Genomic DNA, 20432 nt, shown 5'->3' with positions numbered 1-20432 from the left:
GATACGGCACTAAAAGCTGGTCTGACATGTTGGCTGCTCAGATCTTATTTCATTCCATGCTGACGAGGCACTACTCATGAGCCTAACGAAAAGCTGCTTAAATGTTGTATCATGAGGGAAGTTTGACAAATAAAATATGTATTATTCTCAAAAAAGTCATACCTGCGGAATCTCTCTTACAAAATAATTGATAAAGTGAAACTACAATAAGTTGGTACGGGATAATACTTTTTTTTCCTCCTCTCACTAGATTTTTTTATGGTATGGTACATTAATTTAAGTGTTTTCAGATCATATTTTACAGACAGGCCTAATATAATTCAGGTTATGGTATTTTCCTCCAAATTAATAAGAGAAATAATTATTTGGGAGCATATATGTTTATTTAACCATTTTAGTACATCAGTAACATATACAAATACCTGCAGTACCTTAGCAGCAGACATGTTTTAGACTCATAGAGTCGTAGAGTCATACATTATATGAAAACTTTTGAACTTTGGTAAAAAAGAACAGATTTTCAACAACAACTAAAAGCATGCTTTTAGTCGAAAATCTGTTATTTTTGGATGCAGATAAAGTATAAATTAGCCATTATTAGTAACATAGGTAGCATCATATTAAAAAAGTGACATTCAAAGTTTACTCAAAACCACACACATATTCACATACAGTGCCTATATACAGTATCATACTGCTGGTGTGCAGTGGTTATAAAAAAAAAACTAACAGTATCAATCACACCATGTAGGCTGAATATACAATATACATACATCTGATGGTCAGAAAATAAGATAAAGTGGCAGGTAGGAGGGCAGGTAGAACATGAGAAGAGCCTCAGACCTCAGGGCCATTTGCTTTTCTTCCGCTTCACCTTACCGTTGGATGTGGGGACATCCAGCGACTCCAGCCGGAAGGGGCGTGGCAGGACGGACTCTGTGCTGACAGAGGGGTTGATGTTGGAGCTACTGGTGGTCGGGTGGGCCGTTCCGTTCACCGGGGGAGGAGAGTGGACCCCTGCAGAAGAAGAGCTCTGTCAGTGGGGACAGCACCAACACCAGAATGTGAAAATGTGGAAATGTCAACCATCTCATCACGGTTGTGATTGTTGTCACAGCTTAATTACAGTAGTTTATTAGTCCACGGACTCCCATAACTAATAAGAGTTACTGAGTCCATTTGGTTCACAACTCTGGAACCCCCTTAACTCATTCAGTGCCACTGGACGTCTAAAACGTCCGCTATAATATAAGCCCCGAGTGCCACTGGACGTCTAAAACGTCCAATAAAAAAAAAGAAAAAGAAAAAAAGTATTTTTTTTTTGAAAAAGGTGTTCAGAACCCAAGATATGATGATTTGAAGATTTACTGCTCCATTCACTCTTTGTTTAACTTCTTACTGAAAAAGGCTGTATCTCGGCTCCTAAGCACTTTTTTTTTACAATGAATTTTGGCTGTGGCACTCGGAGACAAAATTCCACAAATAAGCTGGGGGCTGAATGAGTTAAGGACCCCTGAAAATTTTGATTACTTTCAAAATGTGATTTCTTTTTTTTGTATTCTTCTTTTTAATTTGTGTGGTTATTTTTGGTTAAGTGGTTCAATCAACAGTCAGTTGAAAGTGGTCCTACCGAGGCCCTTGGATATTTCACCACCCAGAAGTTGACTGGCTCTCTTTGACTTGAAGTAGTTGCTAGCGATATTTTCACTGTTGCTTCGGTCCAACATCTCCTTGTATCTGTCCTCCTCCACCTGACAAATAGAGATATGAAGGATCCATTGACCATATTCACACAGGGTCCATTTTTCTCAATGTCATCCTCGTGAGTAGGAAACCCCGCTGAGAATGAATTAAGAGAAATATTGCCGCCAAAATAATTTGTATTTAAGTACTTTGAGTGTGAGTGTTGGATTGGTACATGGATAAGGTATACACACACACACACAGACCATGTTAAACTCTCCAGTTTCAACACCTGACCCTCCACGTGCTGGAAGTCTAGGAGTCATGGAGGCCACGGCTAACACAGAAACAGACAGAAAGTGAAAGTGTAAACGACAAAAACAGGATCTTAAATCCACACATCGTTGAAGCCGGGCAGAAACCTTGTAACTCCTTGTAAATCTATGCCCTACTTTGTCGTACTATACAGAGTCACACAAAAGTAGTAAAAACAGCCGATCTACAAGCTCACAACGCAATCAGCAATTATTTACTTTTTTTGGGGGGGGGGGGGGGGGGTGAAAGTGGTTAAGTGTGTTGATAAGTAATGAACCAATGAAAAATATTAAAAGAGCTTGTGGCCAAATAAAAACCGTACTGGATCTTTTGTTATTGCACAGGTACTGTTTTCAATTTCCTTAAAGCGGGCTGCAAACCAAACTTTGTTGGACTATTACAGACTGTAAAAGTAACGTTTTTTGGACTTTCTGCCCGACAGCGACGACATGACATTTACATTTAGATTTATTTTGCATCACAACAGAGCTTGGGGGAAAGGTAACCTCCCATTCAGAATAATTCATCTCCTTCTGAAATGCCACACCTGAGGGGAGTGAGGTTTTCTGCACCACCACGTCAGGCAGCCTCCAGGCGGCACCGTCCTCGTCCCAGGAGGCCTCCTTCCTCAGCCGGTCCAGGTTGCTGTAGTTGCAGTCGCGGCGCACAAGGGGCACCATGCGTTCCAGCAGGCCCTGCAGCAGCTGGCCTTCCTTCTCCAGCCGGCGAATGGTCGCAAGGTAGTCGTTCCTCTCTTCCTCGAACTCAGCCTGCAGGTCACGGATCTCCAGCTTGGCCCCTTTCAGCTGTCATTTGAGATTGAGTTTGATGCTGGTTAGGGCTGCCACGATTACAAATTTAAGTTGACGATTAATTATCACTCAAATAATTGCGATTAACGATTAAATTGTGTTTCTGTCGTTGAAAATTAATGGAATATTATGAATAAAAATTACATTTCTGTTTGTTTTTTAGCTTTCGTAAACAAAAGTTGCACAGGGTAGATATGACAAACTAATTAATTACTTTAAAAAAACATTAATAGTGGAAATAGCGATGCGACACAAGCTTATAGATCTGCTATTTCCACTATTTTTGACCTTTTAAAAAAAATATTTTTTAAACATGGAATTGATTATGACGATTATGCAAAAAATAATTGAGATTACATAGAATAATTGCAATTAGACGATTATGTAATAATTGTGACGGGCCTAATGCTGGTTTCATATGGTGTCAAAATAAAAGTCACATAGTAAAAGACTTTTGTGTTGACAACAAGGGCAAAACGCAAAGAGATTCGGCACTGTCCATTCCAAGACTTCCTATGTCAGTTCATGATATTTAGACTGTATATGAAGAACACAGCTGGAGAGCACATGGACATCTAATATTGTGAAAGACTTGATTAAGAGTGTTAAGAGTTTAAAGCTACAAGCTGGGACATATTTTAATGAATACAATGTTATTGTAACCTATCTGTAGGGTAAAGTATGTTATCTCGCACTGCAGTGGTTGGAGGTGGTCGACCCAGGTGTCAGGAAGGACACCTACTGGTTGGCAATGTCAATAAAGCACACTAGACTGGACAATAGATGCTCTGTAATCTTTTTTTGTAGTTTGGACAAACTAGGCTTTAACTAACTTTAATTGTACCAATACATACATTACATACATATTCCCCTTTAAGTACATTTTTGTGATAACTCAGTTTGGTCAAGTTTCCAACCAAATATTGTTCTGCTAGATTAGTTAAGCAATAATTCACCTGCCATATCACAGCTGGCTTTGCCAAAGGGAAGACAACCCCCTCAGCTGTAATATAATTATATTACCACGGCTACCAGTGTTATAATAAACACATTGGTTGGCTATTCAAAAATAGCAGATATACAAGCTCATAGCGCTGCAGGAAGTGACGCGCTATGAGCTTGTAGAAAAAACACTTAAAATCAACATTTTAAGTGACCATTTTGAACTCAAATCCCTGGAACTAGATATTTTGAGATGGGGGTCGGCGGCCACATTGACAAGAAAACGTTTGAGAACCACTGACAAGGAAGCATACGTTTTTCAGAAAACTGTTAGGAGTTTTAGAAGACATTTGTATAGCCGGCCTCAGGTCTTAATGGGTTAATGTACTTTACCGTTCACTCACCTTTCCTTGGATCTTGCCAAGCATCTGGTTTTTGGCGTGGACCTCCTCCTGGATGGAGTCATAGACATTGAGGAGCACGTTGTCGCTCTCCTCACTGTCCACTGTCAAGGCCTGGATGAGATGCATCTTCCTCTGGTCGGCCAGGGTCTTCCTCTGTTGATTTCTCAGCTGAAGCTCCTTGTTCCTGGCCTGCTCGCCTCCGACCACCTCCTTCTCCAGCTGCTGCAGCCTGGGGAGGAGATGGAGAGGAAAACAAAACTCTTGCAGAATAAACGTGTGGGGAAAAAAGGGGTTGTCTCATGAGGAAGCTTTAGGCTGGAATGGAATGCAGGTCAAATAAACAAGAACTCCAAACTGTTAGGCCAGTGGGTTTCAAAATGGTGGCCACAGCAACCAGGGGGTACCAGGAGGGGCAATTGGGAAGGAGAGGGAATATGAAAACAATATAAAGATCATTATACAAATATTATATATTTGAAATTTAAATAATTCAAATTAAATTCATTCAGAATATTATTGTGTTTTTGAAAATAGCAAAAATAGTCTATCGACAAGCTCACAACGTGTTACATTGTGACGCATTGTGAGCTTGTAGATCAGCACATTTCTTTAAAGCGGTTTTGCAATAGGGGGCCCACAGCCAGAGGCTATGGCTATTTGGCAGTCCTTGGCATGGGAAAGCATGGTAATCCCTGTATTAGGCAATTTGGGAAATTGTCTCACCTTGCACGTTTTCATTAAAGATTGATTGTGGATATCTGTGTGCATGTAAATGTTGGTCATCATAAATACCTCTGTAGGACATGTTTTTGGTCCAGCGGTGCTGGTGTGGTGATGAAAGATGAGTCCCCGTGTCCCTCTCCCTCTGGCTGTCTCTGGACACTGACCGTTGGGCGCGTTGCAAGGGTCTCACTGCCCTACAGGAGGAGGACATTTGAACCAACTAGACCAGTGGTGGCTCTCAAACGTTTTAATTTCAATGACCCCCATAACTCTGAGAGTGTACAAATGGTCCATTTGGTTCCATCTGTAACCCCCTCTCAACCCCACTTCAAGAACCACTGAACTAGACTAACATGTTGCATTCCTCCTCCAGTTTCAGCTCATGACACTGCTTCTAACCTGCATATTAGAGTGTCTGCTAAATTGACACTTGTGGTTTCCTTAAAGTGGCTTGTTAGCATTCTGCTATGTGTCTTGGTTTTGATACGGAATGTTAATGATGCCAACAAACAACTTGAAGGAAACTGAAGGACAAATATAAACCAATAAAATCTATTACAATTAAAGTGTATGGTGAGGCCAAATCAAATGCATTACAATTATAAATTGTATTTTTTTTTAATGCACGACAGCGGTGGGGGTTAGCAGGTCATTGTTAGGCAGTTATAATAATAACAACTTTTTACATCACATTTTCCACTTGAAAATCTGTTATTTTTGGCAATGGCAAGTGACATGGTGATGATAATGTATGTACAGTATCAGGTGTATTACCTTGGCCTGGAGCAGCTCTTCAGCAGGGCTTTGGCATGTAGCATCAGTGGTGTGGGAAGGGTCTTCCTCATGGATATGACTGGAGCCCCCTGACATCAGGAAGCAAGACATCACATAAATCATGGGTCTTTAACAGGAGGTCCACGGCTCCAAAGAGTTATAACAGGAGGATGCCACATTTTTATGTGATGGGAATGTTTTTGCTTTGTTTAGATTTTTTTCCAGAAATGTAAATGTCTATAAAAAAACGAATTAACATGAATGCAAAATTGTATTAGCAAAGATAATTGGTAAACAAACAAACAAACCAAAAAAAACATGTAGGCCTAATTTACATAACACTGATGATAGTGCTATCAAACAAATCTATGAAGCGATCAAAGCTGCAGCATCACTTGGAGGAAACCTGTAAAATACTTAAAAAAAAACAAAAAGACAATATAGTGCTGCTTTGTCTTTCTCAGCAAAGGGGTCCTAGGCCATACAAAAACGTTGAAGACCCCTAAACTAAATAAAACACCTCATCAACACCTCCATGTAAGGACATTGATAATGATGAAGAAGCAAGTGCGGTGTACCCTTTCCTGACGTTTTTATATCTCTCACTGTTATAAACTAATAAACTATAATCTCTTGCTCCAGATGCCTTCAAATGGCTTTATAAGTGCAACTAAATTGGCTGCTCAATTGAAAACAGACATGTGGTTCTTGATCTGAGTGTCTCAATAACATGATCAGTGGTCTGCTGTAGATCTATTAATAAAGCATGGAACTTATACTGCCAGGGATGAAGGTTACAGTTCAAACGCATTCATCATTTTAGCATATCGCCGCTGTCAGGTGCCAAAATGGTAAATTTTCAGGAAATGGAAAGAACTAGCAGTATTCCACAATACTAATACATTTCATTGGTTCAGACTTAAAGGACGACTTCACCTACCCAACTCTTCATATAATTGGTCCTCACTAATGCTCATGATAAAATGGTAATAAAAAAAAGAAATCAACTATGTCCGTGTCTCATAGGAGGGCTGTGGACACGTTCAGAAACCTGCCTACGAGTGACATCATCGTTAGGCGGGTCTTTTCAAGATTTCATTTTTTTCCTTTTACATTAACACGAGAACAATAGCTTCCATTATAGCATGCTTTCCAGGAATAGAAAGCTGCAGGCTTTCTATTAGGTTTCTATTAGCTTGGATTCCCCATCTATGATGACGACGCATTGCGGGCTTGTAGGTTGGCTATTTTTCATACTTTTGTGTGATACTCTTGCACGACCAAGTAGGGCATTCATTTACAAAAGCTTTAAAAGTTGAATTATGGAGATACAAGGTTTCTGCCCGACAGAGACAATATATGATGTTATGGTGTGTTATCCTGAGACAGGGCTTATGGCATGTGTGTCTAATACCATTAGTGGAGGCAGAGCTCCCTCTGCTGGCTGAGGCCTTCTCCAGATCAGACAGCTTGATCTCATATGAACATCTGATGGCAGCGATGTCTTCCTGAAGCTTTGCCTTGGATTCCTGTTCTGCATTGTACTCTGCCTGCAGTTTGGCCAGCTTCTCCTCATATGCCTGGAAGAGGGAGTTCAATAAAGACATCAAATAGCACAGGAAATGAACTTCTATGACCATAGGCCCAGTGGATAAATTCACCAGCCATTTCTATATGTTACCAGCCAACTACATTTTCCAAATAGATTAGGATAGGGTGACCAAATTTTCAAAAACCCAAACCCTTAATCACTTAAACCCTGTTTGTGAGCTTGTACATCGACTATTTTTGCGACTTTTGACAATTTCTTTGAACGTTTATTTTTATTTTCACCTGTTGTTTTCATCAGGATAGTGGACAATTATTTTAGCACACTGAACTCACTTTTCAACAGAACAGAACATGATAAACATACGTAAAGAGCACTCAAAACCAGTATTATTATTTTAATTGTAATGAAAACCAGGACAATGCGGTAGTGAATGTTGACAACCGGGACATTCTAGTGTTTTAGAGATATTTGTCAGGGCACGGGACAATCCCGGCTAAACCGGACGTCTTGGTCACCGTAGTTTAGGATGCCCAGATAATGACCATGCTAAATTAGTTGCTGTAGCAGACCAAAAGGTCGAAAGAAAGAAAATAAATACCATCACCTGAATGGTGATTGGGATTAATTTCGACACCATTATAAATAATGAGGTTCCTATATGTGTACGCTGTATGTCATAAAATTAGGCGAGTTACTGGTTTAGGAAAGGCCAGTGAATACCTCTTTAATCGTCTCCTTTTCTTCCTCTGTGTAGCTCGCCCGAGGCACTGAGGAAACTTCAGACATCTGACGGGCCAGCAGAGCTACAAACAGAATACATGGTAGAAAAAGATAAGATTAGTTGGTTTGACAAGACTACATGATCTAAAACAAATCACAATAGTGAGTGTCTGACGCTCGCACCAAAATGGCTCAGGCCTTGGAATGTACAGGTAAAGTATTTATTTAACATGTATGCATTTCAATACACACGGTTTCTGAAAACGTAACTGTTTCCAAAATAACCTTGACGCTAGGACGCTGAATTCTGGGAATCGCAGATCTAACACCAACAAGACTATTAACACAGTTTGACTTTAAAAACAACATTGGGGGTCCCCGAGTATGAAATATGAGCAAAATGACCACCGATCATGTGAACATGGTGAATGACATTGACATGACACTCACCCGACAGGTCAGTGGTGCCTAGCTGGCCAGAGACGAGGGCGCGCAACTGCTTGATCTCCTCCTGGTACTCTCGGAGCAGGGCGTCCTTGGGGTCCTCATTGATGCGGGGTCTGTTCTGGATGCTCTTGGCCCGGTTGGCGTAGCGCAGTGTGCTCAGGCTCTCCTCGTAGTTGTTGTCGGCCGGTGACAGACAGGCCACCATCAGTGTGCGCGTGTTCCCCCCGAGGGAGTCCTGCAGCAGCCTGGTGAGCTTGGAGTCGCGGTAGGGGATGTACTTGGAGCGTCCGTCCACAAGGGCTGAGATGACGTTGCCAAGGGCCGAGAGGGACAAGTTGATCTTGGTGGCCTCGCGGAGACGCTCTCCTGTAGCACCGGTTTTGGACTGGCGTTCGCTGCCAGCCAGGTCCACCAGGTTGAGTTTACCAGCTCGTAGGTGGTTCTCGCCTTCAGCATCTAAGGGTGGATAGAAAATGTTTTTTTAACCACCCCAGCTGCCATATTCTGGGGGGAACATTAGCCAAATATAGCCGATCTATAAGCTCACAACGCGTCACAATGTGCTGTGAGCTTGTAGATCGGCTATGTTTGACGAAGAGATTTGTGTAGATGGAAGAAGTGCTCCAAGCACAGAGCCAACTCAGGTCCAGTTTATAGAGTCTATAGGGTTTAAGAGATCTACAGCTACATGGTCCTTTCTGGTTTAACCGCCTAAACCTTACTGTGTTGACCGGAGTCTCCCAGGGGTCTCTAATGGGCCCTCTCCTCTTTTCTCTCTACTCCAAATATCTTTGCCAAAATAATAGGCAGTCTACATCTACATGCTCACAATGCGTCACTTGTAGATCGGCTAATTTCAGCCTCAGCGAATGTAAGACAATGACAAATGAAACGTATTGAATCTTGAAGATTCTAACATACCTGCATATGGAATGCTAGGGTTCTTGTGGTTAAGCTTACCAGCACCATTCTTCCTGTATTTTAGCTACCACTCTCTGTAAATGTCTGTCAATTGAGGATAAACATACACCCACTGTCTTAAAAGAAAGGCAGCTAAAGATAACACATACCACACAAGCACACAAACAAGTTTGTGCTTGCATGTTGTCAACTCGCTACATGATAGTTGAATGCAATTGCCATTTATGTTTCCTCCCAATGGGGATTTGGGAACATAGCATCTATGATGCATCTATAATAAAAAGATATGTTGTAGTTAACAGGCCATCAGTGGCAGATTGTCAGAGACCGCAAGTCCATTCATTGCAATGCATTTGAAACAAAAACAAGCGCAAAAAAGAAAAATACACAGATAAAAGAGTGTGGCAAACAGACGCAAAAACACTGACATTTTCCCTCTAATATCTTTACCGCTTATTAATACTGGATGTATTGTGTGACAATTTCAGATGATAAGACAGGTTCCATGCAACTGCCAAAGAAACTGACTCAGAGAATGTGGGCGTGTGTGAGACTGACTGTGTTTGTGAGGTTATGGAATGTGTGTATAAACAAGATAGATGAGGTACTTAGAGTAGTTACAGTGTGCAGTTATATTAGAGAGGAGAGGGTGTATGTGTTGCAGATACAGAATAGTTATGCAGATATGTGGGGGACAGATAGAGAGAGAGAGAGAGAGTGTGTACCAGTGTTGCAGATCTCTAGGTGGATGGTGAAGATGGAGTGAGAACGAGAGGAGTCCTTGTTCATCAGGGTGTAGCCCACCGACCGGTTCTTCCAGCCTTGCTCCATGATTCGCTCACACGCCCCCACACTGTGTACTGTGTGCATGGATAGGTCTCGCACATACACACCGTGCTCTGGGTGCTCCTTGAGCTGTCATTCATCACCCACAGACAGGCGCGCACGCACGCACGCACGCACGCACGCACGCACGCACGCACGCACGCACGCACGCACACACACACACACACACACACACACACACACACACACACACACACACACACACACACACACACACACACACACACACACACACACACACACACACACACACACACACACACACACCTTCACCTTGAAGGACTCACAATACTAGTTTGCTCTTAAAGTCACCTAGGTAATGACTATTGTGCAGGAAACACATCATTATGTTTACGTGGTAACAGTGGTCTGAGAAGTAACAGGTTTCATAATCCCAGTGTTTTATCAAGAGACATTTGATTGTGCAATGGATTCTTACCTCCAATCTGTGTTTGGTGTCACTTCCTAAAAGATCTCTGATCTCTTCATTGTAAATCTCTAAGTAGGAGGCCCTCACCAGGAATTTTGTATTCTCTGCACACTATCTTGCAAAAAGAAAGAAAACACACACACACACACACACACACACACACACACACACACACACACACACACACACACACACACACACACACACACACACACACACACACACACACAGACTTGAATGTTAGATCTTAGATCAACTAAACTACTAAACATATTTTTACAAGTAGCAGTTGGAAGGCACTGTTCACACCAGAATACTATTCCTTGCATGGGGTCATAAACTGAAAACAGAATTCCAGGTGTCCCATTTCATGTCTACCTTCCTTTTACCTACCTGTATACTTTCAAAGATGTGCTCAAAGCCCCTTGGTATGATCCCTCTCTGGGCCACAGGGTCAGACACCCCCTGCATGGTAAAAGACTTACCACTCCCCGTCTGTCCATAGGCAAAAATGGTTCCATTGTACCCCTCTGTCACACCCTGTGGGCAAAGAAAACAGTCTCTTAAGACATTTTTATTATAAGACTTTACAGATATTTCACCTACTGTATTGAAGTCCACCCTGCTGACCTAGGGCCTGCTGACCTTTGCTAAAGAATAACAGGGCCATTGGTAAATAATTAAGTCTGGATAATTTGCAATGGGATAGTCTCTAGGTTACATGTGGCATAGACCTAGATGGTTTAGCCTATAGTGCCTTGCAACATGCCACTGTATTGTGTTTCAGATTGTGAACTAAAGGTGTCCAATGACCTGTGAACTAATTGTTATACTGCCCAGCTCTCTATAAAAATGTATTAAGATACATTACTGACAATCAAAAGGTAAAACAGTGGTCAACGATCCTACCTCAACCAGAGGATATGCGATCTCATTGTACATCTGCTCTGTGGTTTGCTCAATGAAGTAGGTCCCATCAAAGGTGAACTGCTTGGGGGGCTCATCCGTGACCCCAGGTTTCTCAATGAAACACTGACAGTGGCACACGTCCACAGTCACCACCATCTTACAGTTGAGAGCTTTCTCCCGATCATTCATTGGCCGGCATCTGACCACCACCTTCACTGACTCTGAGCCCATCCTTCAATGTCCAGTTATGTCCAGTTGTCCACTCCAACAGGGGTTTGTACCAAAACAGATGGATTAAGATAAAACTGCTGAATAGGCTTACCAGCTACCTCTCTACCTATAGCTTAATATGCGAACTGGATCCATACATTGGCTTTTTTTTAACACATGATCCACACTTTTGCCAAACATTTGTCTGTATAATCAAATTAGATGACGCTTTAATATGCTACAAATATTTCTAATGCAAAGTAGTAATACAACCAAATGGAATTTGAATCGTCAATTAAATTAAAACATTCGTCATTATAACCTGTTCTCCCGTTAGTCTGAAGGAGTCTTCTCAGCTTCAGTTGATTAACCGACGCTATGATTAATAAGTCAGTCAGTCACATTAGTGACAATTCATTAGATTCACAACTCCAAAGGATTCCAATTAGAAAGGCTAATGATCACTGCATGACACATCGCGGATAAATGGACAGGCTACTAGCAACTATGTGACACACCATGACCGAAACGGACAGAGGGAAACAAACCCACACTCGTCCGATCCCTGCAGCCATTACTCGCTTTCCCACCGCGTCTGAGGTTGCTCGGCAACGGTAAACATTCATTAACGATTCGCGTTCTAGAAAAATAAAAAATGACAGCTCGAAGAAGACAACACATTAAGGGCCAAGTAAACAAGGCACAAGTCAAATTAAACACGGGCTGCAATTAGAGGCTGCAGTTATTATAGGCTGTTCATATCATTCGCTGTCGCGCGCGCGCGCACACGCACACACACGCACGCACACACACACACGCACACACACACACACACACACACACACACACACTTTTGTAGGCGCAATGCACATTTTCACAAAGCAGATGGGCCTTTATTTAAAAACACTGGCATAACCAAAAACACCAGAACAACTGGGCAGATGGGAAATAAAGGCCAATGCAGAATACATTTTCATGGCAATGCAATTTTGTGTCTCTGCAATACAAGTAAGTTTACCACAACTGATTTACATTTAGAAATATAAAACAAGTTTGTATTTAAAAAGATGGGAAAAAAGTGGTACAAAAAAAATGGACTAAGACAGGCATACTTTTGGATGCAAACAACCCTGGTATGTTAAGAGCCAACATGTACAAGTATTAGAATATGTATCGTGTTTCATAAAGTTTGGAAAGACAACAAACCCAAACCAAATAACATGATTTAACCACAAACCCTAGCATCCCTAACATTTGCCAAAAATAGCAGATCTACAAGCTCACAATGCACAGTGTTGTGATGCATTGCTAGCTTGTAGATCAGCTATTTTTGGCTAAGATATTAGGTGTAAAGGCGAAAAAGATTGGACAGAGTACAAAAAAAAAGTATAGAGGGTTGGAGTGGTTAAAAGAAAGTGAAAATATTTGTGCAAAATAATAAGTATCATTATAGTCAGTCACTTATGTTGCATTTTCCAGGGGTATACACACACTGATTGTAATGTTGAGGGTTTTAAACCCATTGTTTTCTCTGGTTGGGTTTAGTGTTGCCTCTTCTCATGCTCTTGCGTAACCCTGGGGCCAGTGGCCTGGCAGAGGCAGGGCTCTCCTCCCACTCATAGCAATGGTTGACACGGGCACAGCTCAGTGGAGATGCCAGCTCATCCTGCGATTCCGTGTAGTGTTCTATTAAGGCAGCTATTGAACCGAATTCTGTCTTGAATTTCTGGCACAGGAATAAAGTGAATGACTATTAGAGACAGTACTGTGAGGACTCTTGTTAAAATAAGTACTTGTGTGTAATATGCTTAAACAATGAAACTTTGCTCCAAAGTTACCATCTACTCAACCTGAATAAAAATAAAGTATTAACAATTCAGAATTGCCTGCAATATATTTCACCATTGGTACTTTTGACTCGATGGAACTTTTGGCTTTCCTTACCTTCAACAATCCTCATTAAATATGTATTGTACTGTATTCAGCTACAGCTACTCAAAAGCTATTCTTGTTCTAATGCATTTCAGAGTAGGAAAAACAGTTTGACACAAACTTCAATCATCTCTAAATGACATGTTGGTTGGTCTGTTACTCACAGAGGCAGGGCATTTAAATAGAGTGCCGAAACACAGTCAAACACAAATTGTAATCCGAGTAGTCGGCATTGTGACGGAAAGCTCAACAGTAAAATCACCCTGCTGATATTTTTTCAAGTGACTGAGTAAACTGAACCGACTGAAATATTAGAGAGCCAAATGACTGGCTCATGCATTTAAGCAGTAACCTACTGCAGGATACAGATACAAATAAAATACAAATATTTAGTTGAACGATAAAAACCTGTATGAACAAGCAAATAGGGAGCATTGGGACAGATTTTGACACCATGCTTTAGAAAGGAGGCAAATAAACCATAAATGTACAGGTCGGTATGTCTCAATGAAACCATATTATTTAAAGGCCTTGTGACTATCAAATCAAATACTATAGTAAAATGCAGCTTTACGGTAAAAAAGATGCATGGATGAATAAATTGAACTTTAGATTTCTGTCATGGGGAAAACAGTCCAGTCTGTATAAAATATTTTGCCTCGAGTACAAAAAGCAACATTTTATGGACTTACAATTTTCATTACAAATCTTCATCTGATAATCCTAGTCTAGGTGAAGTTTGGTAAATACATCATTTACAACATTCACTCAGCTGTAAGAAGTTACCTCTAGCAGGAACTTTCCCTTGCGGGTGTTTTCTACAAGGTGGGTGACGAGGCCTGAGGGGAGGCGAATGGTGAGAGAGCCACAACTTTTTTTTTTGGGATGTGGACACAGCAGATAGGATCCCAAGACATCATCCACAAGCAGGGATGAGCTGCTATCACTGTAATAGAGGACATAAGATTTATAGACACACACGGAGCGTGAGCAAAACTACATTTTAAAATATGGATGGATTAAACATGTTTAATTGCAACGCTGATCGACGCCGATCACTACAAGTTTACGCTGGACCCTACTGCAGTTATGAGTATCCTTGAAATCTCTCTGCAAACACTCTGCAACGTTATATTTGTTAAAGACCACAGAGTGGTACCATGCGCTGAATGGGAGAATGCATTGTTGAGTTTCAAGGGACCCAGTTTACCTCATCCCTAATACAAAAAGGTATACTGGGTTCCAAAAGGGGCAGGCAAATTGAATGACATACATCTATTTGGGGTCTTTGCCAAGAAAATGCTTGAGAACCACTGACATAAATCGTCCTGGAAGTAATATGGAGTGCCACTAAGATGGGCACGACAAAGGTGCACCACTCACGTTGCGATACCAGTCCAACACCAGACCGCCTCTGCAAGTGCTTCTTCTGTCTCGGCCAAGCTTGGAGTGTGGGCTTGCCGCACTGGTGTCCCCGCCCCCTCCTTTCCTGTTTACACACACAAACACACAAAGTTCATGAGATACAGTGAATTCTTGGGAATTCAGATGATCATATTCCAAGAAGTGCCACAGGGGAAATATTCTGGCAAGTTTGTTTGCTTTGGATTATATCCAATGTAATTCCACCTTTAAGTGGAGAGAGTGAATGGAATGCTCAGTTAAAACATAGGGATGAGATACTACACAAAGGCAAACGTTGGTGAAAACAGCCCATAAAAATGAAACTCAAGCTCAAACATGTCAAAGATGAACATAAAATGAGGTGCAACAGAGAGAATATCCAAAGCAAAGTTGCTTTTATTAGCTATCAATTCTTTCAGTACCGTGTGAGACAAGAACCTTAGTTATTACCTTCACCTTGTGAGGACAATCCACTTAACATTACTATTACAAACCAACACCACAACAGGCAGTGAGAGTGAGAGCCCATCACATAACATTGAGGTTTTGCATTACCTAATCAACTCTTTCACTCTTGAAAGCGCTCTTTGAACAGTTGGCCCACCTTGTGGCGAGTTCAGTCGCTCCTGAACATTGCGCTGTTTGAGGGGGGTGAAAGTGAAAGAGCGATAGGCCCCTGAGCGTATTTCTTTATTGCGGATGGCTTTCTTGCGCACTAGGGAGGGAGAGGAAGTGAAGGATTCTTCTTCTCTTCCTTCATCAGAGGACTTGTTTGATTTTTTCTATGGAGGAGAAGAAACATGAAATAACAATAAATGCTACGCAGTTTTGGATTTGCATTGATCACAATTTACAAACTCACGACGTGTCACAATGCATCGCATTGTGAACTTGTAGAATATCCATTTTCACTAATGACATACAAATGACATGCAAAGACGTATACAGGGTTTGAGTTGATAACAGCAGTAGTGCCACCCTAGATCCTCAAAGCAGACAACAGAGCTAGATGACAGATGGGCCTTCAGGTCCCAACCTTGATCCCTGGTAGTAACCCTCTAAATGGGGCTCTTCTGAAGGACACCAGAGCGCTGACACTGAGAGGAAAGCCGTGGTTGAGGAGCGAGGGGGTACGACTGGGCAGGGAGCCAACAGACTCCTGCATGGCCTCTTCTGGGTGTTTCTCCAGGTAGGAGAGTTGAAAACAGCGGCAAAGCAGCAGGTTCAGGAACTGGGCCTGAAGGAGGAAGGAAAAAACTAAGAATAAAAGACTATTCAAGAATTGTATTCCTAAAACACTATGAATCTGCCTAAATAAACAATCAACTATGAATCTGCTCACATAAACATTCAGGCAACACTTCTATTGGTGTTGCAGTGCATTGGCGATTATTTTATTGATTTCTTGAGGAAGCCACTGGATTAGATTTGTTTCTGCATGGTATGAATATCAAATTACAGAGACAGGGAACTTGCTTGAGATAGGTAATCAAACACTTAATCATTGTGTGTTCATTATTTGGGTCACATTGTGTGTTATAGTTGTGTTTCCAAGTTTAGTCAAAAATAGTCCCTGGAGCAAAGATTGATTTACTACCTAAATTAAAATGCCTGACTTATCAACCATACACTGATATTCAGCAAACATTGACTCAATTACTCAGGTAACTTTGGTCATGTTTCAATGACTTCCTGTAAAATCAAATAATAAAGCCATTAATGGAAACTGTCAGTTATGTATGATATTGGACAAAGAATTAGGAAAAGAGAACATATTTCTCCCATATAAGCTTCTCTACACTAGCTCCCCATAAAACCCAGAATAATTTAAAATCCTTGTCAAGACCTAAAAGCCCTTAAAAAGGTCACGCACCATCGTGTATCCCATCACCCCAATAGACCTCCACACTCCCAGAATGCAGGCCCACTTCTGGTTCACAAAATCTCCACAAGTCTGTGTGAGGTAGAGCTTTCAACTATCAGGCTCCTCTCTTGTGGCATCATCTTCTAGTTTCAGTCCGGGGAGGGGGACATTAAAGAGTAGACTTAAACGTCCCCTTTTGACTGTTTATAGTTCAGGCTTTTCTTGGCCTAGCCATTAGTTATGATACTATAGGCTTAGACTGCCGGGGAATTCACATGATTTCCCTTGTTTTCCTTGCTGCTGTCACCAACTGCTTGCTCATGGGGGAATTGCTGGGTCTCTGATTGATTGATGTACTTTATTTAGATAAGACATGAGAACAACAACAAGTACATGGAAGTACAAATTCACAATACAAGGTCTACTAAACTGGAAGACTCATTAAGCACTGAGCTTGTTTAAGATGAGGTCCCCATGCACACAAATCATGATGATATCTCTGTAAACAAATAGTATGGTCTTGATCTGAAGTACAATAAAGATGGCGGCGCATTTAGTGTCCAATCTATAGACCCCTTAACAGACGACGTCACACTGATAAGAACCAGTATGCGTGCAACCAGTATGCGCGCAATGAAACCCATTCTATCAGGTCTCGCTAGGACGCGCCTCACAGCCAACACACAAGATTGATTGCGTGAAACAATCACCTGTGCATCCAGTCTCAATGTTAGTAAACAAATAATTGGTCTATCGTCGGCTTCAAATAACTTTACTGAAAACCTCTGGGGTAGGACACTGACTGGTTGACTGTGGGTCATGACCCAAAAGTGGGGAATAAAATGCATGCATAGCTATTGACTGAGTAGGCCTATTGTTTTATGCTTTACTCAAGTGAGGCAAGTTATGCTTCATTTATTTTAATACAAATTCCATGCACTACTTGTGATATTATCAGTACTTTATTATTTTTAATGTAAAATAATAATTTATATGCAAGATCACATATCTGTAAACTGCATGGGGGGGGTCATACAAAAATGTGATCTTGACATGCCTTGTCTGTGTAATTGGATGATTTTTATGTTTGAATGCAATACTGACTGAAAGGGGCAATACTGTATAAAGAAGGTTAAGTGTCATGTGTCATCATAAACATTCAAATGGTGAATCTTTCATGTTGTAACAAAACTTAAGTTGAAGACTAAAACTCAAACAGTGGGGGACATAAGGCTTAAACCCATGAATGATTATAATTACAGCTAACCAAGGGCACAGCAGAGACAAAGGGAGTGTGTTGTGGAGTTCTTACTGCTCTGGCATGCCTGGCCTTGAAGAGGTGGCAGTATAGCTGGGCATCAGGGCTGCCTGGGTTGTGGGAGACGAAGGCAAACTGGGCAGCGCAGGGACGGGCAGTGGTCAGAGACACTCTACGCAGAGCGTGGGCCATGAGAAGGGTCTGAGTGAAAACAGATGGAGGAATGTGAAAACGGAGTCGGAGATGCATAAGGTTCAGATTGTTGTTGACTAAAGCCTACGAATAATTTAGATTTTGTTGTAGGAATAACACATAGGCTACATAAATATATCAGTAACTTACCATCTCATCTTCATCATACATTTTCACTCCTTTGATTGAGAATTTCAGGGATACAGGCCTCCGTCTCTTGCATGTCTGATTACAACCAAATTGTTACCATACAACTTATTATGACAACTGTCATCATCACATAATAGCATGTTAAAGTTGGCTAGGTTTACATCTTACTCTGAGGGCCTTCAGGTGAGTGTGCAGGTGATCCATCTGCTCATCCAGACAGCAGTCATCCACGGGGAAGGAGCCCACATACTGTGCAACAAATCCAAGAAACAGAAAATATCGAACCCCACCAAAGTAAAACAAAAAATATATAAAAAGCTTATACGAGTAAAAATCGTAGCGGTGAAAAACATACCTCTGCTGATCGTGTGACGGTACCATGTTCGCTGATGGGTGCCTCCTCACCCATGGTGCCTATTTAGGCTGCCTGTATTAGAAGGTATGTTTGTTAAGACTACACCTGTGCATAAATAAAGATCAAACAAAGCTGCCCCTGTGCCCTGTGGCTTTTTCTGACGTTGGCATTTATAATTGTAGTTCTTCAGCTGCCAGCCTCGTAAGCCTTCATATTTTACTTTATTGTAACAAACGACTGTTTCCAATGTAGGCCTACAGCATAGTGCATGCGTAGCCTTGAATCAAGACTATCAGATGTATTTTTTTTTATCGATTTTGACATTTGCATATCTACGATAGTCTTGGACTGCACCCCTCAAAGCGTACTGGACTTCACCAGTAAATCCCATATTTCTCTGAATATTGTCAAATGCAAAATATAAGGTGCTTACCCGGTTGCCCCAAATGTTACCTCGACATTCGGAATCTTTGTACAATGTATTAGTCTGTATTTTTCAATAGATATGCGTTTTAATCCCGTCTGTGCCTGAACGTCATTCCCCCCCTAGTTTACTTCCTGTTTACATTGAGTGTAATACCGGCTTTCATCGGATACGCCCCGTCACTACCGCCCATTGAGGAATATAGGGATCTTCCGACAGAATCCAACATAGACGGGATTAAAGCACATATCTATTGAAATACGGGCTAATACAGTGCAAACTGGTTCCGAATGTCGAGTTGACACCCGGGGCTACACGGTCAGCACTTAATATGATTGTATTTGTACATGTGGAGAAGTACGGACTTTCCGCGCGGATGTCCAGTGACAATTGGGGGATGAAGCCCAAGACTATCATAGATACGAACGTAAAACTCAAGAACTCGATCGAATACATCATTAATTGTCTTGATCCAAGGCCAAGTGCATGCGTAGAATCACAGGCAGCATACGTAGGTTTCTCATGACAACATCGGCCTGGTAAATGTCCCGACTTGAGCTGACTAATAAACTAAATTACCGCTTAGTAAAACAGCTGCTTAGTAATAGATCCCGAACAGAGGAAGGACAAAAACACACACGTCGTCGCCACACGCGGGTTACACCAGTAAACCAGCCATTCATCCAAACAGTTTGATTTTAACTTACTCAATCAATGGTAGAAAACTTTGTTAGCGAATCTCCTTACCACCGCCGCACGTTCCCTTACAATCTGACACCACGACCACACTCTGATTTCTGCAAGTAACTCCAAGCTGACGCGCCCAGAGAAGCGACGCCCACACGGTGAGACCTGATCTATAATGTGTATGGTCCAGGTGTGCAGGGGCGGGTATTGCTGTGGAAAAAAAGGAAAACGCAGAACGTGATTGCGAGTGAAGACTTTGATTTAAAGTTCCCTACACACCACAGCCAGTCTAACTAACAAATGAAGCCAGTCTAGGATACATCATACATTGAGTCACCCATCCCGTCTGCGCTTCCCCCCAGCTCTACATTCCTGGACATTGTGCAACTCAAAGACAACCGCTCTGACGCGCATCATATCCCAATCCCACACAAATTGTCATTTAGAAATCGGCCTACTCATAGCCTGAAGTAAAAAT

General features: G+C 41.6%; 2 protein-coding genes across 4 annotated transcripts; both read right to left on the bottom strand.

Annotated features, from left to right (window-relative positions):
• Positions 1-439: 439 nt before the first annotated feature.
• Positions 440-11775, bottom strand: kif17 (kinesin family member 17). Its single transcript, XM_084062568.1, has 14 exons — positions 11479-11775; positions 10963-11109; positions 10579-10680; positions 10019-10208; positions 8376-8828; positions 7926-8008; positions 7068-7233; positions 5654-5742; positions 4949-5073; positions 4157-4385; positions 2546-2804; positions 1950-2020; positions 1631-1751; positions 440-1017 (listed from the first exon to the last, which is right to left on the bottom strand). Exons 1-14 carry the CDS (start codon positions 11707-11709, stop codon positions 845-847), a joined length of 2439 nt encoding a protein of 812 aa, XP_083918694.1. The 5' UTR covers positions 11710-11775; the 3' UTR covers positions 440-844.
• A 781-nt stretch (positions 11776-12556) lies between these two features.
• On the bottom strand, positions 12557-20229 carry sh2d5 (SH2 domain containing 5). 3 transcript variants are annotated; one of them, XM_084063560.1, is made up of 10 exons: positions 19975-20229; positions 18844-18915; positions 18657-18737; positions 18489-18563; positions 18201-18347; positions 16061-16261; positions 15629-15806; positions 15004-15109; positions 14407-14566; positions 12557-13414 (listed from the first exon to the last, which is right to left on the bottom strand). In XM_084063560.1, the coding sequence occupies exons 2-10, from the start codon at positions 18895-18897 to the stop codon at positions 13202-13204; spliced, it is 1215 nt and encodes a 404-aa protein (XP_083919686.1). In that variant the 5' UTR covers positions 18898-18915; positions 19975-20229; the 3' UTR covers positions 12557-13201. The 3 variants fall into 3 exon arrangements, with proteins under 3 accessions (XP_083919686.1, XP_083919687.1, XP_083919688.1); XM_084063561.1 differs by having other exon boundaries at positions 20015-20229; XM_084063562.1 differs by lacking the exon at positions 18201-18347.
• Positions 20230-20432: the final 203 nt, after the last annotated feature.

This window comes from Gymnoscopelus microlampas (genome assembly GCF_963454915.1).
Source record: "Gymnoscopelus microlampas genome assembly, chromosome: 7".
NCBI classification, from domain to species: Eukaryota; Metazoa; Chordata; class Actinopteri; order Myctophiformes; family Myctophidae; genus Gymnoscopelus; species Gymnoscopelus microlampas.
Note: the sequence above shows the minus strand (reverse complement) of the source record. Positions and strands in the feature narration are given on the sequence as shown.

What these genes read in the sequence shown, in the direction of transcription:
- kif17 (XM_084062568.1), bottom strand. Translation starts at nt 11,709, where the DNA reads ATGGGCTCAGAGTCAGTGAAGGTGGTGGTCAGATGCCGGCCAATGAAT. An exon ending in AGGCACCACTGACCTGTCGG is followed by an intron (nt 8,009 to 8,375) that starts GTGAGTGTCATG and finishes TTCTGTTTGTAG; the next exon opens with CTCTGCTGGCCCGTCAGATG. An exon ending in GAAAACCTCACTCCCCTCAG is followed by an intron (nt 2,021 to 2,545) that starts GTGTGGCATTTC and finishes TTTCTGTGTTAG; the next exon opens with CCGTGGCCTCCATGACTCCT.
- sh2d5 (XM_084063560.1), bottom strand. Translation starts at nt 18,897, where the DNA reads ATGGGTGAGGAGGCACCCATCAGCGAACATGGTACCGTCACACGATCA. An exon ending in CTCACCTGAAGGCCCTCAGA is followed by an intron (nt 18,564 to 18,656) that starts GTAAGATGTAAA and finishes GGTTGTAATCAG; the next exon opens with ACATGCAAGAGACGGAGGCC. An exon ending in GCGACTGAACTCGCCACAAG is followed by an intron (nt 15,110 to 15,628) that starts GTGGGCCAACTG and finishes GTGTGTAAACAG; the next exon opens with GAAAGGAGGGGGCGGGGACA.